Source organism: Passer montanus, unplaced genomic scaffold, assembly GCF_014805655.1.
Source record: "Passer montanus isolate IOZ18808 unplaced genomic scaffold, ASM1480565v1 scaffold6, whole genome shotgun sequence".
NCBI lineage: Eukaryota > Metazoa > Chordata > Aves > Passeriformes > Passeridae > Passer > Passer montanus.
In genome coordinates, this window is record NW_024371037.1 from 8,509,040 (window position 1) to 8,534,099 (window position 25,060).

Sequence of the window (25,060 nt, forward strand, 5' to 3'; positions counted from 1 at the left end):
CTACATTCTGAATGGAAAGCTAGCTGTTAATCCACCATGTGCATGGGATATGGTGTGTCAGTCTGGACTGGGAGCAGATAAAACTGCCCCACTGGACTCAGCAACTATCCAATGACTCCAGAAGGCTCCAGAGGCAGCGCACCAGGGGCACCCCCACAGCTGCAGCTTGGCTCTTACAGCAAAGCTGCTGAAGTCATGGTCTGCAGGATGTGTTCTAACTACCCTGTGCCCTTCAAAGCCTCAGAGTCGCCATTACTGAGACATGCAAGCCTCCCAGGCAGCTTTTCTAAGCTGTACCACTTCTTCTATAAATACAGCAGTTGCAAAGCAGGTGTACTAAACCAGATTCTTAGCAGCATATTGTTATCAGCCCAAGTCTTTACTGAGACTTTTCCTTCCTGGTAGACAAAATTCCCCAGGTGGTTTAATAGGGGAATTAGCTGTATTGGCAAAGGGGAATTTCAGACTGCCATTTTATACTTCAGCTGTACAAAGACTGTGAGCTAAATTATCCAGCTACAATGAATCATGTTGAAGGAAAGGTGTACCTATAGCAGACTAATCCAAATACCAGTGCTTATGCAACGCTTAAGTCACACTTAAGCCCTATTTGGAAATCTCCCTGTGGTACATAAATCTTGTAATGAAACAAGAATTCAGGAACAGGAATGAAACATTTCATGTAGACAGGAAAAGAAACAACTGCTATTAGATGATACTGAGAAAACTACATATAAGCATAGAGAACACTGAACAGGAAAAGCAACAGAATAGGAAATTCCAAAATTAAAAAAAACCCTCAAACCTAAACCCAAAAAGGAAGGATAAAAATTAAATTTAAAATAGAAATGGATCAAAACTAAAAACATACATGTTGATATTTTCAACAACACCCTGAGCCATAATGATTAAAGAAACAGTATGAACAAAGATTGATACAAACAGCTGACAGTTGCTTTAGTGACAGACTAGCTATTTCTTTTGCATCTTTCTTGGCTAGTAAGGAATGAACAGTTCCTTTTGTACCCATATGACTCCATGACCCAGCAGCATCCCCTTATCTTCAAAAGCAATGAAACCAAATTTTAGTCCATTCAGCTATCCAAGTCACCAACTGAAGCTGAGTAGTAATCACATGTTTTTTTTATTGATACCATTCTGAAATATTTGACATAGAATTAAGGTTTCCTGGTCTTAGCTGGGGAGTAACCTGTAAAAACAAAACTATTTTGTGGCTGAGCATGTGTCCAGTTGAAAAGTTGAGATTAAATACTTTCTCCTGAAGAGCACAGAGATGACTCATGTTTATCCCATGTTGCCATCTTGTAAATAAAAACTTGCCTTTCTTCTAAGATGGCTGGAAAGAAAAAAAATATATCCAGTTAAAAATACATTTTGCTCTCAATTTTTCCATTAAATGGTCAGACTGACTATAGAGACACTCTCAAAATGGTTACTAGTAGTTATTTCCTAATACTCATAGAAATTTAGGTTTTGCAACCTCAATCTACTTAGCTGCAGTTTCAGCAAAAGAGTATTTTTACATCTTTTTTAAATTACTGTTATTATTATTTTGGCTTTTTTCTAGAGTTCAGGTCTGAAAAAACAGAACACTGCTCATACACTGAGAATCAACTAATGAAAGTGTCTGCACATCAGTCACTGCAGTACAAGAGAATATTGTCAGTAGAAAATATTTGATAAAGCTGTGAAGATTCATTCTGGAAAATAAAGATTTTAATATATGTACCATTCATAGTGATGAAGGAAAAGAAAATATTTCAAAGGGCTGAATCGCCTCCCTACAAAGTGTTACTATATCCTTGTCCAGTTGCAATAAATATTTTTACTGCTTATCATAGTGAAATGTATTCCTCTTTGAATTAGGTTTTGTTTGCCATTTGTTTTTCAGAAATTCACATGCAAAAAGGAGTTTCTAAAGATAGGAAAAATTGTTTTGGCAAGGTGTTCCATTAGCCAAATACCCTAGGGTAAACTGTACCATGGCATCATGTCCCAATTATATGGTATCTGAACTACCCAGTGGCATCACTGTAACAGGACAATATTAATAATTATTCCAAACTTACCAAATATTTTGCTTTCTGTACTACGTTTTTATACAGGCCATCTGCCATGTTTGTATTCCTGTGTCAGTGCCAACTAAGCCACACTTATCAGAAAGTAACTTTCTGAGTGTGCCATGGGTGTTAGGGAAACTTCCAGTCTGGCCATCCACAGAACTCCGAGTCCCACAGCCCAAAGGTGTCACAGGGCCAAAGGCTCCGCTGAGGTGAGGCCTGACGCATCTCCCCGCACTGCCACTCTCACACGGTCACACCAGGCTTCCTCACCGGCTCGAGCCCGGCCTCCCACAGCAGAGTCTCAGATACCTCGTTCCATAAAGCAGTTTATTCCTGTGCAGTGACACAGACACAGCTCGAGCTGGTGCCTCTGAGGAGAGCACCTACACAAAGAACCTCTGGGCTTCTGCAGCCTCACAGGGGCCCCCTGAGCCAGTCTCGCTCTTCCGCCCGAGCCTTGGGCTCTTGTCCCACTCTCCATGCTCAAGGACTTCGCTGGAGTCACCGGTCTTCATCTCCTTTGTTACCCAAAGAGGCAATCCAGGCTCCTGCTGTGTCTCCCAGAGTCTGTTCACCTGACCAGCATCTCCCATCTTCGCGCCCTTGGACATCCCGAAGGCTGGCAGCTCACGGCCTCTTGTCTCAGGCTCCCACCCAAAGCTTAACCTAGATTTCAATCGGCAGCTTGCGATCCCAGCTACCTGGACCGGACGTATTCCTCAGCATCTGGTCAGGCACGTAAGCAGATGATGTCTGAAGCTCTTCTCCATCCCCTTTCCTCTTGCATTAATCCCTACTGTCTGTTCTTGTCTCCCATTCACCCAAGCCCGTTAGCGGCACCCACGCAGCCCCGAGTGCCCGGGGACACTAATTCCATCCAGCACCGCTCCGTCCCTGACTCCCCGCCTCCCGCGGCCGCGCCTGCGCCAGCCCGCCCGCGCCTGCGCGGAGCTGGCCGTGAGCGGAGCTATCCTAGATTTCAATCGGCAGCTTGCAATCCCAGCTACCTGGACCAGACGTATTCCTCAGCATCTGGTCAGGCACGTAAGCAGATGATGTCTGAAGCTCTGCTCCATCCCCTTTCCTCTTGCATTAATCCTTGCTGTCTGTTCTTTTCACCCAAGCCCGTTAGCGGCACCCACGCAGCCCCGACCGCCCGGGGACACTAATTCCATCCAGCACCGCTCCGTCCCTGACTCCCCGCCTCCCGCGGCCGCGCCTGCGCCAGCCCGCCCGCGCCTGCGCGGAGCTGGCCGTGAGCGGAGCTGGCCGTGCGCGGGGCGGTGGGACGGGGCTGCCGGGGCAGCGGGCGCGGGCTGTGCCCTGGGGCTGCTGCCGCCCCGAGGTTCGCTCCGCTGGAGCCGCATCGAGTCGAGCTCGCTGCCGGGGCTCCCCTCCCCTGTCCCTGCTTGAGGCACAATACAGCCCGCCGGTGCTTCCCGCCGTCACTCTCCTTAGACGGGACTGTGCCGGCGTTCCTGCTGCGGGATGAAGAGGATCTTCGGGTTCGGGAGGAAGAGGAAGGAACAGCCGCCGCCCGGCAGCGGCTCCCTTCCCTGCTCCGCCGGTGCCTACGAGCTTCGGCAGAAGGACCTGGGCAAGCTACACCGCGCGGCCGCCAGCGGCGACCTGGCCCAGGTGCGGCAGGGACTGAGGAAATACAGCATCGACGGGCGGGACAAGGCGGAGCGGTAAGGGCGGGAGCCGCGGGGCGGTCTCGGCAGCCCCGGGTGCAGCTGTGGGAGCCCCGGGAGCTCCCCGGCAGGAGCCGACCGGCAGCGCCGCTGTGAGGAGTGGGAGTGCAGCCCTTGGCTTGGGCTGCCAAACACCCCTTGGACCCGGCCAGCCGTCGCCTTACTGTTTTTGACCCGGCCTTCTCAGTGCCCTCATTCCCGGACTCCTGTGTCTTTGCCCAGGAGGGCAGGGGGGGAGGCGAGCTCTTAGCCTGGCAGAGGAGACTTGCAAGAGAAGCCTTATGGCCATTCTCTAGCCAGGGTGTGAGGTCTGAGTGTAATCGCCCCATCTCTATGCACCTCTGAGGGCTCAGCGTGCAGGTTCAGGAGTTGAGCCCAAAGGATGCACTGCCTCAGCTGGGAGCAACGTAAAGAAAGTTGGACACTGCAGTTAGGAAGGATTTATAATGCAAAATAAACGTGTTGTTTATTGATGCTGCACGCATAGTTGCCTTTTCTGAGTGTGATGTGGCAGCCTAAGCCACAGTGTGGTTTTAGGTGGCAGATAGTTTTTCCTCTGAGGCTTTGGTGCAGCTGATCAGCACCTTGGACTGGAATATCTGGTCTGTAACTTGCAGGAGAAGCTGTTGCTTTCTAGCAGGTGTTGTGTGGGGGTTTGAGTCAAGCGCAGCAAGCACTTAACAGTCCTACCTTAAGGAGAAGCCCTGGGCTGCAGCATAGTTCCTAGTGATCTATCATAAACAAAAGGGAATCACCTTTTCTGGAAAGGCTCGGAGTCAAACCCTTTGTGATATTCCAAAGAGGGGCTGGTTTTAGCAGAATAGTTCAGCTTCCTAGGCTGAACTTCTGGCAGCAATAAAGTTCATTTAGTTTTATTGCCCTAAAAACACCTACTAGATTTGTAGGAGGAAACACATGCAAGAACTTCCTCGGTGCTTGTGTCTTTGTGTGCAAGTAGACTGGTTAATTGACATGACACCTAAGGACTGCTTTTCCTTCTGGCAAGGCTTTAAATTGAAGAAGAAAGTTCAGTTTTCCTGTGCTGGTTATGTATTGTGGAGAGGACTTAATCTGTAGTAGTCTTTTTATGACTATGATAGTTAAACATTACAGGAAAGTCAAAAGCTACTTTCCTGTAGTCAGGATCAGTGTTCTGCTCTTTGTTTTGCTGTATGTTGTTAGAGGCTCTTGGATGCAAATGTGGTCTTGGTTTTGCTTCAGTAGTAAAAAAGCTAGAGGAAAAGGAAAAATTCTCAAAGTGAGGGGAAGCTCTAATATTCTTGGAATCAACCTATCTCTGACATTTTCAATACACTTCTGGCCCATGAATGATCAAAGAGAAACTTAGAAGTTGATTTGTCATAGTCCTCAGATTCCCTGGCTTTGTCTCTGTTGCTGTGCCATATGTGTAGTCCCACACTGCAGAGGACAATACCCAATGCCTGGGCACAGGAATTTCTGCAGATTCTGTTCTGTTAGGAAATGTTCCCTTACTAAGCAGAAGCTGTGGAGGGTTTTTGCTAGCAAGTCCCACGCATTTGGTGTGCAGCTCCTGTGCAGCTAATGGAATGGGTTCTTAAGTTTGAGATTTGCAAAGTGAAACTTGTGGTCATATCTGTTTATAAAAAAAACCCCTGAAATTATCCCTGTCTGTGCTAATTCAATTTACTTAATTTTTAGGACAGCTCTGCATCTTGCTTGTGCAAACGGCCATGTGGATGTAGTTACATTTCTAGTAGAAAACAAGTGTAAGCTAAATCTTTTTGACAATGATAACAGATCACCACTGATGAAGGTACGTGGACTATGGTATGTTCTTGCAAGTGAGACTTACTGATTTCTAACTAAATGATGTATTTTTCAGGATTCTTTATGTAGACCTTTGTAAAATCATGCATATTGTGATTGTTGTGGAACGGGCATATGTTAGTCAATCTTTGAAGATGCTTTTAATTCCCAGTATTGGGAAGATGGAGGAATTGCAACAAAGTGAAAATGTAAATGCTAAAGTTTTTTGTATTTTGTTTCCAGGCAGTACAATGCCAGCAAGAAAAATGTGTGGCTATTCTGCTGGAACATGGTGCTGACCCAAATCTGGCAGATGCTGATGGCAACACTGCCCTTCACCTGGCCGTCCTGTCTGGTAGTACTGCTGTAGCAGGGCTGTTACTTCAGCATGATGCGAATATTGATGCCCAAAATAAGGTAAATTTTTATATTTGTTAATAAAGTGCTTTCCAAAAGTTGCATTCATATTTTTCTTACACTTTTGTTTGTTTGTTTTAATTTTGATTTTTAACTTTATCTGCCCTTTCAGGAGGGATGTACCCCTCTTATTCTTGCTGTCTCCGAACATCATGAAGAAATAATGGAGTTTCTCCTTAAAAAAGGAGCTGACGTGCATGCTCGAGATCAATGTGAAAGGTCAGGGGCTGTCAAAACTTTACATGGGTCTCTTTAATATTCTTCGGCTTGGCTTGAGAGAGGCATGGGAATGAGGTTTGAAAAAAACACAAAACAAGGAGCCACACAGAAGCAATTACTTCTGTGTGACTTGTGAAAGATGGTCATACCTCAGTGGCTTGCTGTCATATCTCGTTCAATGCTTTCCACATTGAGGATTGCAGAATGTTATTGTCTGTGATGGCCTTTCTGGCAGGAAGCCTGTCACTAGCTCAGTGACATTCCCTCAGATTGAAAAGCCATCTCCTGCATAGTAGTAGAGTTTATAAGTGTTGTCTGTGCGGAAGCTTTTTTTTATATTAAACATTTAATTGTTTTGAGACCTTCTCCAATTTTATTGTTTATCTTAATGAAAAAAGCTTTTTCTTTCCTTTTCTTCATTTTAAAGTAAAGGAGAGTATGCTTTTTTGAGAGTGAACAGAAACAAAAATATTTATGGTGAGTGTAAAGCAGTCTATTTCATATCGTATTTCTTGGATCCTTCAGAACCCCGCTTATGACTGCTGCTTCTGGTGGAGAGCTTAATGTGATAAAGGTTCTTCTTCGGTATGGTGCTAATGTTTCCCATAAAGACACTAACGGATGGACAGCAGAGGATTATGCTGTTATTCATGGATATTCTAGGTAAATTTAAACTGTATCACCAGAGTAAGTTGTCAGTTATCAGTGTGGTTTTTGATAATATTTGATCACAGCACCAAGGTTTAATGATGTGCTGAGACTTGTGTAAGGGTGTCCTCAGTGATGTCTTCATAGAATCATTTAAATTGGAAAAGGCCTCTCTAAAGAATCAACCTAACACTGCCAAGCCCACCACTAAACCACATCCCTAAGTGCCAATCTACAACGTCTTTCAAATACCTCCAGGCCTGGTGACTCAATAGCTTCACTGGTCAGTCTGTTGTAATGCCTGACAACTCTTTCACTGAAGTAATTTTTCCTAATATCCAGTTTACCCTTCCCCAGTACAACTTGTGGTCATTTCTCCTGTCTTCTGATATGTATCATTGCAGTGTCTAGTGTTAACTTGGAAGTTGAAGAAAATTTTTACCCAGAGTTCTTGGTTAGATTTCAAGTTTTATGGCTAAGCTCACATTTGCTAACTATAAACTCTAAAATCTGTCTGTGTCCTACAGTTATCCAGAGGTGAAACTTGACAGGCAGCAAGCAGGAGTTAATACCTTCGTACATTTGAATATGACTGTAGAGTGAACATGACTGTAGTGAATATTGAACTATGCAATAGTCATGCAGTAAGTGCATATGAGTACATAAATCTATATGGCTATGGATAGAATGAAGACAGGATAAGAATAGGTTGGATAAGAAGTGGCTGTTAACTCTTCTATTAAGTGTTATATGCAAGTATGGGAATATTTTTTACCTAATGCATTTCTTCTCTTTTTCTGTACAGTCTTAGCAAACAACTGGCAGAATATGCAGACTGGGAAAACACAGGAGAAGCTTCTACAGGTGGTGGTGCACGAGGCACCACAGCACTTGGCACTCCACACAGGGCAGCAGCTGCTGGCTTTACATTGGGTGCACCTGCTGTGGACAGAGGAGGTAAGAGCCTTCACCATGGAGGAGCTCACAAGGACAATCAGTGTGGCTTTTCCTTAGTGGGTTTGTGTTGTTAGTGCTTACTGCTGGCTTTAGTGGAGGCATCAGATGGAGTAGCACAAGCTTTGTGAATGTGCTTATTTGGTGGTAGTTGGAAGTGCTGCTTGTCAGGCTGTGAAAGCATTTGATTTGCATTCTGTGTTCACTTCTTGGGGTTGTTACTTTCTATCTGTCAGATTGTCCACCTATTTGGGTTTTCCTAGAGAGAGAGAGGAGGATAGGAAAGGCACTAGGCAAAAGTGTTTACTTTTCAAGTGTGTACTTCTGCCTAGAGATGGCAACTGAGATTGTGAAAATCCAATTACAAAAGCAGTGGGTTCCACCTGAGTAGTTGTTCCTCTTTCTGTACTTGGGAAGCAACAGAGAAATGAGCAGAAAGGTATGTGTCTTGTTAGTTTTCATGGAGTTTGTGTCTTCATTTTAACGTTAATTGTTCCATCTGCACTAAGGTCTTTCTTACATGTCCTGTTTCTCAAAATCAGTTATGACTTTCCATGTAGGTGTTGTAGAGACATACTTAGCAAATATTGGAAAAGTAACTTTGTTGGGAATAACATTGCAGTGTCCGTGAATGCTGTATTGGCTAGAGCACAGTTTGATTTACAACACAAATAATGCTTTTCTTCTACTTTCAGTAATTATGATTTTTTTTTTAGAAAAGAATTATTACTTTGTGATCCAGAAAAACAATGTTTTTTTTTTGATCACAAGGCAATTTAACTCCTTCAGTGAGTTTTAAAAATGCAGTCTATGGTTATGAGCTCAGACTCCTAGAGGAATCTTAGAAAATGAATACCTGAGTATAAATGAAATAGCATGTCTTGTACTTTACATTTCAAGCCCTACAAGTGGGAGATTTTATTATTTCTGAATTTTTAAGGGTGTTACTTTGGAATTATGTGGCAAATGGGCAGAAGACACTGCTCAAACACAATTCATTATGCATTTAAATACAGTTCCTTAGTCCATTTTTAAATGTCTAGAAAAATGAGCAAAATATGGGATATTTTTCCTCACTGACCTTTCCTAGATATAGGAGTTTAATTTAGAGTCAGGCTTTGTTGCTTTGACTTAGGAACACTTGATTTGACCTGGTCAGAGATTTGGAAAATTGCTTGATAGATTGCAGGAATGCAATCTTTTGCCCAAACAGTGCACACTGTTACTGTCTCTTAGAGATTAGTAACATAAAGAGAATATTTACCTACATTAATTATGCAGTCTCTAACTTGCACAGAAAAAGTACAGGTCCTGCAGCATGAGAGTCCTTCTAATATGCTGCAGTAACAGACTTTGAAGCCTCTGTTAGAGAGAAGTTGGAATGATCTCAGGAGAACAGAGAAACATATTTTGGAATTATTTTTGTTTCTGTTGCTCTTCTGTACAATTTTTCTGGAATCCTCAGTGTTGTCTTTGTTCCTTTTGCTAATTTTGCACTTGTTGAATATGTTTCAAAATACTCTCCTCTAGTGAGCAATTCAGCCTACTTCAAAAGTTGGCTTTTGTTTATATGAATATTTACTGTGTGATGTGTTGTTCCTTTCTTGTTCCTGGGTCCCTATGGAAACTGTTGGGTTTCCATCATAGAGCTCTTTGAAAAGAATTCAGTGATTTCTATCTCCCAAGTTCAGTAAAAGCTGTCCTGTATTATCTCTTCAGAAAGCTGAGAAATGTAGAAGAGGTGAGAAACTATCATGCAGTCCTTTCTTAACTCTTTAAATGTATCTTGCTTTGATACAAGTAATTTTGCCACATTCGTTCCCTGTGGTAAAATCTATAGAAGCAGGACTCCCTTCTGTTCTGATATAAACATTGCATCATGAAGAAATTTGGTGTCAGCTGCAATAACAGAATGAATTCTTGCATTTTACTAAGTGGGATGGGTAGAGCAGATGCACAGTGATTTATATTCTGAACTTGTGTTTCCCAACACACAGACATGTACACACAAATACACCAGTCAACGCACCCATTTTGGTCCGGTTGTGGCCTGCTCCATAGCCCTGGGGAACATACTGCCCTCTTGTCATGTCTGAGTGGTTCAGCATGGTCAAAGGAATATAAGCAGGACTCTTCCAACTGAGGTAGAAGTGGCCTGTGTTTATATCAGGCACCAGCTGACACAACTTTTAAGATTAAGATGAGCTGGTTTAAGGCAACAAGTTACTGTGTTCCTTTTTTAATGAGGGATAACGAACGTGCTAAAACTGTAACTTAAGACAAGTGTGTGTAAATAACATAATGTCTCAAAGTTACATGCTGGTCTGAGTACAGGGAGCCAGGATTTCCTTGAAACTTCTGGATAGTCTGCAAAGTTTGGTTCTTGACACATAACGGATTTTTGAGATCTTCCTTAGAATAAGGACTTGTGTGTGCTGTATGTGTAAGGCACTGTACAACCATGAAGGAATTTAATTAGCATCTCTGCTAGACAAGTAGTCAAGTTGAGGGAAATACAAAATTATCAGGAGAGTATATTTCCAATAATATGTTTCAGTGTTTCAAAATACTGAAATATGGATGTTCTACATGGAGCAAGTACTTTAAGTTACTGTTTGACACTGTCCCTTGAAAGCAGAGTTCTTTAGACTCTGGTTGAGTTGTTTCCAGCACTTCTGACTGTAGAATAGGCTGATAGTCACAGTATGTTCTCCCATTGCTGTAGCTGTTTTGATGTACTGCTTATGTTTTCCAAGTTTCTGGAAATTCCAGTTTATTCTGATGTCATTGTTCCATCTGTCCTTTCCATGCCTTTTCCTAAATGGATATAGGAATGCAACAATCTCCTAACCAGACATCAAGAACAGGAAAATCAAGGAAAGGTATTTTATACAGTAGCATTTAAAATATGAAACATGTTGTGCAGTATACAGATATCAACACATCTATGATGTTTATTATCCTGGAGGCTCCTATTTTGATGGTACTGGTTTTATGAACTACATTTGAGAGCAGGCTTTGTGTGATTTTTGTTTGTTTGCATGTTTTGCCTTTGTTCTTTATTATTGAATTTAGTGTTTGCTTTGTGTCATTGATGATAGTAAATAATTTTTTAAGTAAGCCCTTCTTGTACTCTGAAATGGAAATGGGCTTGAATTAAAGTGGAAATAAGCAATCCCCAGAGACTGCTTTTCTAGATCCAATTTTTACTGTAATCAGAGTTCTGTCTGAGAGGTAGCTCATGAACTTTCTCTTTTGCCTTCTAAAGGACAATGTGACTTGTTCTTGATCACTGCTTAAAGTCACTATTTACAGAGTGACAGAATATTTGGAATTAGAAAGGATCCACAAAGATCATCAAGTCCAGCTCTTAAGTGACTGGCCTATACAGGGATTGGAACCCACAAACTTGGTATTATTAGCACCATGCTCTACCCAACTGAGCTGATCTATTCATTGGAAGCAAAATTTCAGAGAACTTACTCAGCTCTTTTGATTACTTATAACTGTACTAATTGAAAATATAGCTGAAGTCACCCATCAGGCTTGATAACTGACTGCCTCCACACTGGAGCAGTGGTGGAGATGTTTTTTCTCAGCTTGGGAAATCAGCAGGTAGGTTAGACTGCTGGTACTGATTGAGTTAACAGGAACTGTGGTATGTACGGGTAATTATTATTATTTAAATATTGTGTGTTTGCAAAAAGAAACAGTAAAAATTAGAGACTGCGTTGTATTTTTAAACTGTTAGCTTGTCCTTGTTTCAGCTTCTAGACTTTCTCTTCATGACATGCACACTGTATTTCATTGTCCATCAGCCCAGTGCAGGTCAGGAGATTTACTCATCAACATTTCTACATGTATCCTGTCTTTAGAACAGACAAAATTTCCATGCTCTTTTGTATTTAATGCTAGTGGAGGAGATGTCTTCAGGCATATGATATGCCTTTGTTTTCTTTTCCGTTTAATGATTCTGCCAAATACTTTGGATTGGTTGTTATGATAGTTGACAAGAATTAGTTATCAAGAACTTGAGGAATACTGAAATAGGTACTATTGGAAGTTGTGTTTATTTCCTCTTCTGTTTTGGGAATTGAAGAGCCCTTTTATATGATCTTAGCTGTTGATAGTTGAGAGGTTCTAGCACTCTTGAAGCTGGATTCCTAGAGGTCAGGTTTCTTCAGTGGGTCAGAGATGTGCTAGAGTGCACTCTCAACAGTTTGCAAGTAGCCCTAAGTTGGGAGGATCAGTGGATGCACTTCAGGGTAGTGCTGTCATTCAGAGGCATTTACTCTGCCAGACTGTGTAAATGAACTCTCAGGCCTGTCTAGCAAAATTCAGCCAGGGCAAATGCAAAATCTGCACATGGAAAAGAACAACCCCTTGCTACAAAGCATGCTGGCACTGCCTGGCAGGAGAGATGCCTTGCTGAGAAAGCCTGATGGGTCTTGGCAGAGTGAGCTGAGAATGAGCCATCAGCAGGGTGCCCTGGCAACAGTGTCCTGAGTTGTATTAAGAGCAGCATAGCCAAGAGATTGAGGAAATTGATTGTCCACCTCTGCTTGGCACTCTCTGGATTATGTCCAGTGCTCTGGGTGTAATTTGAGCCTCCAGTGCAAGAGAGATTTGTCTTTCAAAAGTGAGGAAGCTCAGTGCAAAGCCATCAGATTCATCAGGGACAGGAATATTTGCCCTTTGAGGACAGGTTGAGGAAGCTGGGATTTTTCAGCCTAGAGTAGTGAATTTGCAGAGGACCTAGCAGCAGCTTCTAGTATATGTGAGAAGACAAATCCAGGTGCTTCCCAGTGGTACATTGACAGGAGGCAGAGATATAAGAGGCATAAATGGCAACAAAATAGTTTCAAATTGGATGTGGGAACAGTAAAACAGAGGTTGTACAGTCTCCCTCCTTGGAAGTGTTTAAGACAAGACTGGATAAAGCCCTGAACAACCTTATCTGACCTCATAACTGAGCCTGCTTTGAGAAGGCTGGCTAAGAGACTTCCTGAGGTTCCTTCTGACCTGATTTATCTTATTATCCGTTTGTAACACTGATGAAAGCTTGGGGTGTGCTATAGAGTGCCCTGGGTTTGCCACTTTTGTTTGCTGAATTCCCTTTTTGATGCAGTGTACAGAAGTGTTGGTGATTCTTCTACTTGAGCTTTAGACCTAGATTATGCTTTTTGATTTTCATTACCTTTGCAAAAAAACCCCTGAAACTGGGTAGAGCAGCAGACAGTGTAATATCTACCATAATGTTATACATAATGCTGCCTAAAATAATGAATCTCTGTATGTGATGTGTACTTGTGTGTAAGATGAGTACTTTGGAAGTTCTTAATGTCTTGCTAAACCACCACCATTTTGTTAATTGTTTACTACTATAGGATATTAATGTTATGCCTTTTTTTTTTAAGTTTAGGTGTGTTTCTATGTTTTTTAAACTTCTAGGTATAAGACTCCAGAAGAGATATAGCTCTGGTCTTTTTATTTCCTTTTTTTATTTTATTTTTTTTTAATTCAGTGTTGTTTGAAGATGCAATTTTGTTTGGAAGTGCAGTCATTTATGCCACCTTGTACTAAATTTACTACCCAAAGCATTGTTCTATTATGATGTGTAGAGTTGTCCATGTAAAATGTTGAATTTTTAAATGGTTAATTTTTAACATGCTAAATTTAATTTCAACATGTTGATTAATGTTTAAACAGCAATAGATGACTTCTCCCAAGGAGACTCAATAAGGTGAGACTTTTAAAATAATAACACTTACCTGAGGAATGACTTAAGAGACACGGTACTCATTTTGCTTTGCTTTTAAAGAAGCTCTGAGAAAGAGGGGAGCGATGACAGTTGGCATACCTCTGAGGAAGAGGAACTTGATTTTACCCCCAAGGTATGGTGCATTTACAGGAAAAATATCCTGTAAAAATAAGGGGTTTGAAGGCAAATTTTCTTTGGAACTGAAAGAAACTGCAGCTCCAGTCAATATTGTTTTCTCTTTAAAGTAATCTCTGGCATGCAGCCTTCCTTCTGCTGTGAGTTTTTTCCTAAAGGACCTGTATATGTGACAGAATATGCAGTAGATTTGTAATTGGAAGCCAAAAAGCAGTAGGTGACAAGATAGCCACATAGTTTTATATTTTTTCTTGTTCATATGAGTCAGATTTGAAGGCTTCAAAAATTTGTAAGTTATTATTATAGCCTATCCTGTTCTTGTCTAATCATTGTTATTGTTTTCTGTAAATTTGGGGATAGATTCCTAAGCGATAAAGGACATTGTTTTATCAAGATCTGTAAAAATCTTCATCACCTAGTTCTCCTTTCCTCAGCAGGTTCCTCAAGAGTGCTCAATGAACAGATGAGTTACTCAAATGGGTCATCTATTTTCTTCTATAAGATGACATTCAGTACTTGCATGTGATCTCACAATGCATGTTTTTCCCCTTTTTTTTTTCTTTTTTTTTTTTCTTTTTTTTGTTTAATGCTCGGGTAATACTCTTTTTATTAGTTACAGGCTCTTATGCCTACTGTTTTTACTAATAATTTGTAGAATTACAAACTTCTGAGTGATGTCTGGAGCATCAACTCTGTTGCATTGGCATTGTGCTGTGATGTAGAACCTGAGTGTGGTAGTTCAACCCACTCTGTAATGCTAGAGATGTAAGCATGTTTAGTTTTAACTTGATTTTATTTTCTTGCACTGATTTAAATAGAAATGATACATTTTCCTGCCATGATTTTGAAATTTAGGGGTATTTTCTAAGTGTACTTGCAAGGACTAAATTTATGCATTAAGTATGGGGATATTAGTAGTTACCTTGTGCACATTTGCAAGTAAGCATCCTGAAAATGCACTTTTAAATATAGTTGAATTTTGCTTAAGTATTGCACGTATTAGAAAGATATTTTTAGAACAATTATGCACATAAACATTTTTGGAAACAATTTGCAGAAGGGTGCCTGCACATACTTACTGAATTGGATATGAGAGGAGTGTTTTTATAGTTAGAAGTATAGGATAGAGCCAGCACTATCATAAGGACAGTCTCATTATATTTACTGTTCAAGATTTGATGTGAACAAAGGATTTGTTTTTGTTGCTGTTAAAAAAAGAATCTTAAATAAGTCTTTGTTTACAGAAGTTGCAGAAGCCAAACCTGACACTGTTAATGAATGCTTCACAGCAGTTCAGGAAAAACAGTAAGTTAATTTGCAAAAGGTTGCATGATATATTGACATATAAAGTAGACTTGCTAAGTAGCTATTTTTGTTAGTTTGGGGTTTTTTTTTTAAATAGTAAATGAGAAAAGTAGCATTTTGTAAACACGGCACTGAATAATTCAGAATAAAATAAGTCATTAAAATGAAGCTATTAATCACCTCTTAAGCCCCTTTCCTTCATCAAGTTCATCCTCTGTCCTGCTCAACCTCTTCATTTCTAGACATTCCCAAATGGCTCCTGTCTTGTACATTAATCTGATAACATGCCTATTACTGCTTCCATAATTCTTTCTGTTCACATGCCTTTTTTTTTTTTTTGTACTTTAAGATGATGGTGGTGGTTCTAGAATTGAAAGTCCTAAGTCACCGAAGAAAAGTCTCAAACAAAGAATCCCAACAGGTGCAAATGTGAGCAAAGGGGACAGTGAAGAATTGTTTAATCAAGATGTCTCAGCTGCAAGCAACCTGGATGAAGAAGAATTGGAGGAGGAAGAAGAGGAGGAGGAGGAGGAAGAGGATGAAAATGACAATGAAGATGGTGATGAAGATTATGAGGAGGAAGAGGAGGAGGAGGATGATGATGGTGAAGATTTTACTGAAGATGAAAAGGAGGAGGAAGAGCTGAAGGATGAAGAAACTCAGTCTAATGAAATACTGGAAGAGGAGAAGACAGAACCTAAAGGGGAAATTAATCAGAAATTAGAGTATTTCAGTAAAGCAAAGTATGAACGAGATGCTCGATGTGGAACAGGAAATGTCTGTGAGGATGATGAAATAAATAAAGAACATGATGAAAAGGTGGAGGAATCTGTTGATTCTCCTGTGTCTTTCATAGCTGAGTCTTGTGAAAGGTTTCAAGAAAATAAAGCAGCAGTGTCTCCAAAGATCATGAATAATGAAGTATCTTGCAAGTCAGTACCAAAACAAGCTGTCTTTCAAAATCTGAATAATCTGCAAGATATGCAAGAAAGCTGGAACAGAAAAAGCATGATTGAGGAGAAATTTCACAGAAACGCTGACTCCTGTTTTCCAAACTCTGAAGTGACAGAGTGGAGAAAAGAGGTACCTCAGCCTCTCGTAGATAGTTGTGGTGTTAAGGAGAAAAGGTCAAACTTCAGTGATGGCTTTGAACGTGGCAATAATTGGTTAGCAGAAAAACCCCCGGGACCTGAAAGTGAAAGACCAACCTCTGTCATACTTGAACATGTGGATGGTGAAGATGCTGAAGAAGAGGAATATGAAGGAGTAGATTATAAAGTCTATAAACCACTGAAAAAAGAAAGTGAAAACTTGCCCTTAAATAAGCAAGAAGAAAATTTGAGAGCAGCATTTCATTCAAGCAGTGAAGTAAGTATATAAGGATGATTCAATTACAAGGGTATTTTGAAAGGGTCAGATAGGTAAGAAACACATACTAAACCAGATTTCTTTTAATACCTATGTTTCACATATATCCATCTTTCAATCATTCGTTTTTGATGTTAATGTCTTACTTGGAGTCAAAACAGTTTGTGTGGTAATAGAATATGGAAAAAGAATAGGCAGTAGATTGTGGAATCGGTTTGTTTTTTCTCAGTTCTGTTACACTTTTTATCCGTGAAGTTTTACTATAATTTAGGAAAATTCATGGCATGATAGCTGAAAGTGACGAAACAAAAAAGAATTTTGTATGAGGGTGGGACGAAACAGTTGAATAAAACTTGCTTCTCAGTTTGACCTCATCAATGAAACCTGCATCTTTGAATGTACAAACACTCAAGAATCTTGCTTCTTACCTTATTTGTAGATGACTTTCCAACAGTGGGAGCAGAACAAGAGGAAGATGCTGAATCTCCCTGGGATTCCGAGGTACTTATTGTGAAGGACACAAGGGTTTCCACTGCAGGAAGTAGAAGTAAGATCCAGAATCACTTGGACACTACTGTTGGTAAGGCTTATTTCCTCTTTTCTTCCTTTTGCTGTATGTTTGTAACTGGGGGCCCTTGAAATAATTCTGCTCTAGGCCAGCTGCTTGTTTAGGTTTGGGATGAAGTTAGGTTGAGCTAATTGCTTGGGTCACAGCAGAGTTTGGTTTCTAGTATAGTCCTGAAACAGTGAAGTTCCTTGCTGCTTAAAATATTCTTACCTTTTCACAGAGGCTGGCAGGATTGTTGCTTTTTCACCATGCCGCCCAAGTCTGACCTGGTTAGCTGTTGCCCTTGGGGTCTACCAGCTCGATGGCTAGCTGCTTCTGAGCAGATCCTCTCTACCTTTTGCAGGTGTACTCTGGCCCTCTTTAAAATCACATTCAGCAGAGGCACTGCACATGTTGGCCTTGTTTGCCTTTTTCATTCTTTCTGTCCATGGCAATCAGCAAGGTCTGTAGCTAAGTCCCTCTGGTTCTTTTGAGAAAAAAGGACTCTTCCCATCCCCTTCTTAAAAATACAAGGCTCAAACATTGTTACTTTCAAGGTAATTTTAAGCTCTGCCTTGCTGATCTTTGTTCAATCCAAAGGCTCTTGCAGTTGGGAGCAGCACTGTGTTCATTCACTGCCGCAGGATATATGCCATGGGAATGTCCGTACCAACTTGAATGTCATATACAAGTTCACTACAAATGCTGGACCACTGCAGACATGTAGCTGTTGGTTCACAACCTGTATCTTGAGTTATCATGTCAATTCTTCTTTGTAGTTGTCTAGTCTGTCAAGATTTGTCAGCGTGGCAGAATAGTGGTATGAGGTTTTGCTTAGGATCTGAAAACAAGCACAATTGCTGTGATTTTCCAATATACTGTGTTTTGATGGATTCTTGCCAAGGGCCTTAAGAAACATTTTTGTATCTGGAATATACTTGATACTGTGCTACATGAATTGGTTTAGCAGGAACTTTTTGTATAGCAATTAGTTGAAAATGCATTTGTACCAATTCTCATTCATGTGTTTTAGGTTACACAGACAGATTCTGAAATGCCAAGAAAAATGCCATGTGGTGTGCTGCTCCCAGCTGCAGAGAGACATGGAGCATGCTCCCAGTTTGTTTCAGGGGAAAGTGACAATGGTAACTTCCTGGTGGGCTAATGTTTATCTGTAAACATTAATAAGATAAAGTAAACTTTTGTCAGTGTCTGTCTTAGAAATGCTGTCGTGGTATGAGTGCAAACAATACCAATGAAGTGCTTATTGTTTGTTAACTAATGCCAGTAATCACAGCACTTGCTGGCCTGTTTGTAAAGGAAATTCTTTGCATTATTTGTGTTCTTCCAGTGAGTATCTATTTTTTTTGATTCAGGTTCTTATTTCATAGTGATGACAGGTCAGTCCTAATAGACATACACTTTCTCAACATTTAACATTCTTAGATGGTAATGCAGCAGAAGACAGCTATGATCTGGCTTAGCATTTTTAATCTTTAATGGCTTTTTGATAGCTTATGTTGTGCTTTGCCTAGGAGCTAAAGTAGGACTACAGGTACAAGGATTTTTGCTGAGGATTTCTGCCTGTAATTTGTGACACTGTCTCTTGAGTGTCTTGTGCAAAACTTTACAAGCTTCCAGGAGTTTCAAATGCAGTTGTTAACTATTTGTTACAGAATTCTGCTTAGACAAGAATTCTACTAAGACAAGTTTAGGATCAGTGTGAAAAGATGGTAAAAGGTGGTTATGGTAATCTTTCTAAGGTCTTTTCACACTGCTGGAGCACCAGGTTTACTGAAATTGAATACTGTTTGTTTTTTAATGCTAGTTTGGTTTTTTAATATAAAATATAGAGAATTTTATTTAAATGTAAAATTCTTGCCATGGGGCCATTCTTAATAATTCTAAGTATTCTTTCATATACTTCTTTAGTCAGAAGACTCAAACCATAAGATGACTTAAGCAGAGGATTTGAGAAGTGTAGGTGGGATTGTGTGGGTTTGGAAATGATTTAATGTTGGACAAAATTAAAAAAAATATTTGGAACTATATTATAAATGTAGATTAAAACCAGACAACATTTGTTTCTGTTATTCCCCTGCAAGCTAAACCACAATAATCTGAACACTGCCTTGATTTTACTTTGTTAGACATGTATGAGGTTTTACTGTCTGCATCCATGCTTTCTTAGTCTCATCAATGGAAAAGAACATGCTCCTCAATATTAAGCACTTGCAGAATAATCACAGTCATAGTGCTGTTTTGTGATTATTCATTGCAGCAGATCAGCTTTGGCTTTTGAAATAATCCTTTTAGAATGCAGGATTCAGCTCCTTAAAAGGACTAAATATTTTAATCTTGTTCTGTTAACAAGCATGACCTTACTGCTTCACCTATATTGTCCTAGTTCTGTGATAATCATATTTTAAATCCAGGGTGTATGATGGGAAGCATGCATTGTTCTTTTCTTGTATACTAAGACACATGCTGCATGATGAGGTGAATGGAATGTTCAGTATTGTACTCTTGATGAAATAATGCTTGTGACTGATACTTAGTTGTAGAAACTGCTGATGTTGAATGGAGTAAAACGTATCCACAATTTAAAAAAATAACATTTCCCAAAATATTTTTCACTTCCAGGCTTTTTGGAGAAACCCAACAATCCACAGGTAAGTATTTGTTCGTGTTAGACTATCTACTTATTCTGCGCATTAAATAGTTTGTAGTTACTTTGAATTTGGTGTTTTATCATTGCATTGTCTTTCATAGCTGAAGACTCCCATATCTGTTTTGGAAATGAATGAAACATCTCCTGAAAACAGGCAGCAGAAATCAGGTACATTTGTCTTAAGTGATTCTGGATTTAGCTTCATAATCTTTTAGGAGTATTTAATAAAGCATCTGTTTTATGTTTTGCAGATCTGTTGCAGGAATTTGATTTAGAAGATGTTGAGTTTGTCCCTTTTTAGCAGTGAAACTTTGTATATAGAAAGGCTATTGTGTAGAATCCATGGTGTTATGGAGCAAGACAGGAGGTGCAGAGTGATAAGGGTGAAAAGCCTCCATCTTTTGTTTTTAGATTCCCCAGTTGAGTTGCCAAGACTCATTTCTTTCTGCAAATTTGTCACTTGAAAGTGTACTATATGCCTTCCACAAGAACAATGACAGTGAGGTGCTGCTTCTGGATTGTGTCTGGGATTGCCTGGAAAGCAGTTTTCTGGTATAACAGAGATTCAGAGTAGGGTGCCAGACTAAGTGAATACATCTGAGAAGTTTGTGACCTGCTCATATTATATAGAAATTCTGAGAGAGGGAAGAGTGGAATCCGGTTTTCAACAGTATAACCAAAACGTTCAGATCATGGATTGTTTCTCAGCATGACACAAATCTGTCTTTCAGTTCCCATCTATGTCTTCTGCAACAGATAAGGTAGCAGTTTGAAATACTCGGTCCAGATCCATGTCTAGAGACAGATTTGTTTCATGGACAGAGTAAAGCTGGGGCCTTAAAATATTTCAAAGCTGTGATTTTTTTAAATGGTTTTTTGTGTACTGCACATATGCACGTAGGAGAATTGCAGTTGATGGAGCCATATTTACTGTATGGCACACAGTGTTTCAAAGAGAAAGATCACGGTAATGCAGCTTTAAGAAACACAATTAGTTTGTGACCACTTGCAGCAATTTTCAGCAAATTTCCTTTAAATGCCATGTAAAAGCAGTGTACACAGATGCATCTTCAATCTGTTTTATGGTAATTTTTGTCTCTTAAGAGCTCACAAATTAGAGGTGATGTATTTTCTTTCAAGATTTTTCTCACAAATATGATTCAAGATGCGCTCTAAATGTAAATATGTAGCATTAGGTCATGCTGGTTATGAAAATATAGTTTTCTCACTGTAGGTGAGTACTCAGGATCTTCTTTTCATCTGTCATCAGCAGCTGAAAAAGAAGATGATAAGGATGCCATTGAAAACTGTGGAGTGTGGGTATGTAACACCAAAGGTTTTGCATTAGGAGTCTGAAATAGTAAATTGTATTTACACTGTAAAGCAAAGAATTATATATTATACACATGTAAAGTGAATGAAACTTACCAGTCAATTAATAATTCTGTAGAATCCTGTAGATAAAGGTTGTACAACAGCCTGAAGTAAAATAGGATGCATTCTTCTTATGGTGGGGAAAACTCCTTATTGTTATATTGTATACTTGCTGTTACACTAATTTGTTTCCAGCTGGTTTGCTTAGACTTTGTTCAGTGTTTTTCCTTTTGCACAGTGCTGAGAAACAGGGCAGTCAAATTCTTCTTTTTCCCTATGCAAAATGCACATTCAAGTAAAGAAGGAAATTTGTCTATAGTATGCTGATCTATTTGTTTAAGTATGCCTGGTCTTCCACTTTGTAACACATGAAGAAACAAAAAAAAGTTAAATTTTGTGACCTCAACTCTTTCCTTGTCTCTACAAAACATCTGCTTGTTTGGCCATGTTACTAAGTGTTTGAAAAGTTTTTTTTCAGAGAGTGCTTTAGATGGGAATAAGGCAGGTATCCTGTTTGTGTTGGGCCTACAATAGGAGAGGGAGAGGGCTGGATAGAGGAGTTTTCTGTAGCACCTCAAGGGACAGTGGAGCAAATTACTTCTACCCCACACCCAGGTGTGATGGAAAAGGAACATGCTTAATAGTGACAGGCAGAGCATGGAACTTAGGCCTGCTGGAAATGGCAGTGGTTGGGCAGTGACCTTGGGGAATGGTGAGGCTGAGACAGATGGGAGCTGGCTGAGGTGTTCCTTCCCCGTTCTGAAAGCAGGAGGTTTTGCAGAGAGAGGAGGGCTTGGCTGTCAAGAGAGAGGAGGTGAATGGTCTCAGCCCCGTGGGACTAAGGCTGCAGCCTGTGTGGAAGGCGCTTGGAAGCATCTGGGGATGGAGCATGTGAGGAGTAGGGTGTGGGGTCAGGGACAGGGGGAGACTGGGGGTGTTAAGTGAGGCATGGTATGGTTTTCACATACGTTTGGGTTCCTCACTTTAGGGATAAGGGAAGGAATGGACAGGTTTCCCTCATAAATGCTTTTCTTGGGATCTTGGAATGAAATTTAACATTTCTGTGCCTTGGGTGAAGAAATAGACCCAGTTCTCTGTGTTGAGGACAATAAAAACATTGTCATGTTTATTAACACTGTGTTAGCTTAGCTGACAGGGGATTCTAAAATACCAGACAGTAGGAAGGAAGGAAGGTGAGGAAACATGGGCAGTTCCAAAGAAAAATGGTATTAAAGCAATAAAATGTGAAAAAGTAAACTGCTGCTAACAAAGGCCACTGGTTACAGAAAACAGGCAGGCCTAAACGTGAAAGTAACTCTCGTATAGACAACTCCAATCCTAGAAAAGCTGTTGTCTCTAATAAGTCGCAGTAGCTAGTCAGCCCTTTATTTTTAAGAAAAAGCTGAGTCAGTGAACCTTTAATTTAGTATCCCTTGATTTATAGTATAAAAATTGCTCTCAGAATATCTTGATGCTGTTATTCCTGTTACATGATAGGATGAGTTTGCAATGGAAATTGCCAGATTAACTTCCTTTTTCTTGGTAATCTTTTTGTCTGTACCTGTTTGCTTAAGGATAAATGTATTTTAGAAACTACCAACTTCATAGAAAAAACAGCACATGAAAATCAGACTGACAAAGCAGAAGTTTCACATCAGGAAGCCCTAACAAAAAATGAGGAATCGCACAGTGCTGACAAGGAGTTAAATCTAAAACCTTGGGAAAAAAGATATGAAAGAATGTGGGTTGAAAATGAGAAAAGGGAATTAAAAACAAATTTCAAAAACATTACAGCAGAGCTGAAGCAGTTGTTTGGTGAAAATGAAGCTGGGGAAACTGCTTCACTTGTGGAAGAAATACCAGAAGATGGCTTTGGTGAAGAATTGAAGAGTTTTCACATTATTTCATCTCCTGTGACAGAATCAAGTAATAATTTAGAAAGCCAATGTGAATTTGGTGATATTAAACTTACACTAGGTGGAAAAATACCCAAAATGGAAATTGTATTTCCAAGTCATGGTGTTCTTCCTGATCAAAATAGCATAAGGACAAATGAAGATGATACCTGGAATACAGACAAAGAAGCTGGCATTAACAATGTAGATAACAGGAAGATGTCTCTAACTAAAGGAAAGAAAAAGAAAATGCCTACTATGGAAACAGAAGAGAATGATAATGGAAATAATAAAAATGCAGAGGAAGGTCCTGCTTACTCCCTGAGACATAGCTTAAAATCAAGTATTTTGGGTGACATTTCTAATATTTTTCCGAAAATAAGACCTGTTTGTACAAGTGATGAAAGTGCTCATTCTGTAACAGAAATGAAACTTAAAAGATACTCTGGATTTAATGATGATGTTCCCAAGGACTGCCATATCAACAGTAATGTAGGAGAAACGGAAACTGAAAGTCTTTTCACTAGTGCTCAGGAGTGTGATGTGCTGGAAAGGAGTCTTGATGAAGAGCTAAAACGAGATCTGGAAAGATTTAAGTGTAAGGTAGGAATGCTGCAAACAGTATTCCTGGCTTTGGAGAAAGAGAAGGTACAGCTGCAAAAAGAGGTAGTTCACCTGCTACTCCTTACTCTTTAGTCTTTCTCCGTATCAATGGTCCTGTTCACTTCAGCTATTCATCATTAAACAAAGTTGCTTTGTGCAAATTAGTTACTGTTTGAATGAAAATACAAAACTTATTAATAAAGACAGCAGTGGAAAGTTGCCTTTTCCCCTTTTCAGAAAACACAGAATGCACTATTGTTCCAGTTTAACAGTATGTGGCGCTCAGTTCCAGTGTAAGAAGTTAGCACTTCATTGACATAAAAAGTGCACACAATTAAATCAGTTTTGATTCTGAAACAAAGAATGAAAATAGCTTCTGAACAGGGTCTTGACTGAACTTCTCATTTGATTTCTGCATGGTGTGTCTTCATTGCCCTTCACTTAAATTCCTGTTTGCTGTGAGTGGAGTTGTTTCTGCTTGTGGGTTTGGAATCTTTTTCCCAGCTACCCTACCCTCCATGGAGAAAGCAGTAACCAAGCACACATCCACTTGTTTTTTTATTTCTGTTTTCATAACAAACATTGTGCAGTTCTTGTAACTCTTTAATCCATCAGTAATGCTTTTACATTTTTGTTGTTCATGTTTTAAGATACACTGTTGTTTTCTTTCTAAGGACTATGTTTCTGTTACATCATAGGATCATGAGTAAATTTGAAGTACTTTCAATGACAATACACTTTGTAATGTAATTTTTGTGAAAATACTTGCTTATATTTTTTTTATTTTACTTTTCTTCAGAGGTAAACCCTGAATTATTCGATCTTGAATATTGTGTTTCTCTTGTATGGAAAGACTGATTAATACTTGAAACTTAACTTTCTTTTTGTAGGTTGAGAAGGAAAAAAACAAAGAAAGATGTTTCAATATGCAGACAGTGGCAAAAGAGGAAAATATTGATAAATTAAATACACCACCATGCAATATTACCAATCTGCAAATGAAAGAAAAGCTTACCCAAAGGAAGAATGACTCTTTGAAAATGGAGGATGAAAACATTACAGAAGAAAAAGTCAGCAAGAATTTTTCACCTAAGGAGAGGTCAGAAATTATTAAAGTGCCAATGAAAGTAGAAACTAAAGACGTGATCTCTAATTCATATTTGTAGGATTACTTAAGTATCTTTTAGGTTTTCTAATATTGTTCTAGTTGAAGCAGTTTCTTTGATGCTGAAAGCAATACTGAGCAGACCATTGCTTCATAAACATATAAGAAAAACACTTTTTTTAGGAAGAGGGGAAAGATATTACCAAATGAATATTAAAAGTTTGAAGGAGGCACTGATATTTTTATGAAATCCTAAGCAGGAGGGTTTTTCTGTCTGTCCTTCAAAGGAATCTCTGCTCTTAATACTTCCCCTAACGTGGATATAAGATACTGCCTGAATCTTGTTCAGGTTCCACATTCTCCCCTCATTCCTAGGGCAAGGTATCTTAATGCTTTCAAATACTCCACAGTCCTTGGAGTTAAGTCTGTGTTTTATCACAGATATTTTTAATCTCAGTTGTTTGAGATATGACAGTTTCTGACATCATCTTA

The 25,060-nt window shown here is 39.7% G+C and overlaps 1 protein-coding gene and 1 long non-coding RNA gene across 2 annotated transcripts in view; one reads left to right on the forward strand and one right to left on the reverse strand.

Annotated features, from left to right (window-relative positions):
- Positions 1-1,146: 1,146 nt before the first annotated feature.
- On the reverse strand, positions 1,147-3,267 carry LOC120510736. The gene is made up of 3 exons (XR_005629571.1): positions 3,092-3,267; positions 2,091-2,785; positions 1,147-1,357 (listed from the first exon to the last, which is right to left on the reverse strand). It is a non-coding gene; the product is annotated as an uncharacterized LOC120510736 (long non-coding RNA).
- An 83-nt stretch (positions 3,268-3,350) lies between these two features.
- The window catches only part of LOC120510666 (ankyrin repeat domain-containing protein 26-like), a 42,721-nt gene continuing 21,011 nt past the window's right edge, over positions 3,351-25,060 (forward strand). The window contains 19 exon segments of the mRNA XM_039726671.1: positions 3,351-3,775; positions 5,459-5,573; positions 5,810-5,983; positions 6,096-6,202; positions 6,728-6,865; positions 7,656-7,807; positions 10,636-10,686; positions 13,514-13,547; positions 13,626-13,698; positions 14,945-15,005; positions 15,355-16,377; positions 16,813-16,874; positions 17,954-18,065; positions 19,564-19,592; positions 19,693-19,759; positions 19,843-19,876; positions 20,812-20,911; positions 22,540-23,526; positions 24,354-24,562. Of these exon segments, the coding sequence (XP_039582605.1) occupies positions 3,573-3,775; positions 5,459-5,573; positions 5,810-5,983; positions 6,096-6,202; positions 6,728-6,865; positions 7,656-7,807; positions 10,636-10,686; positions 13,514-13,547; positions 13,626-13,698; positions 14,945-15,005; positions 15,355-16,377; positions 16,813-16,874; positions 17,954-18,065; positions 19,564-19,592; positions 19,693-19,759; positions 19,843-19,876; positions 20,812-20,911; positions 22,540-23,526; positions 24,354-24,562 (3,731 nt within the window). The 5' untranslated portion in view covers positions 3,351-3,572.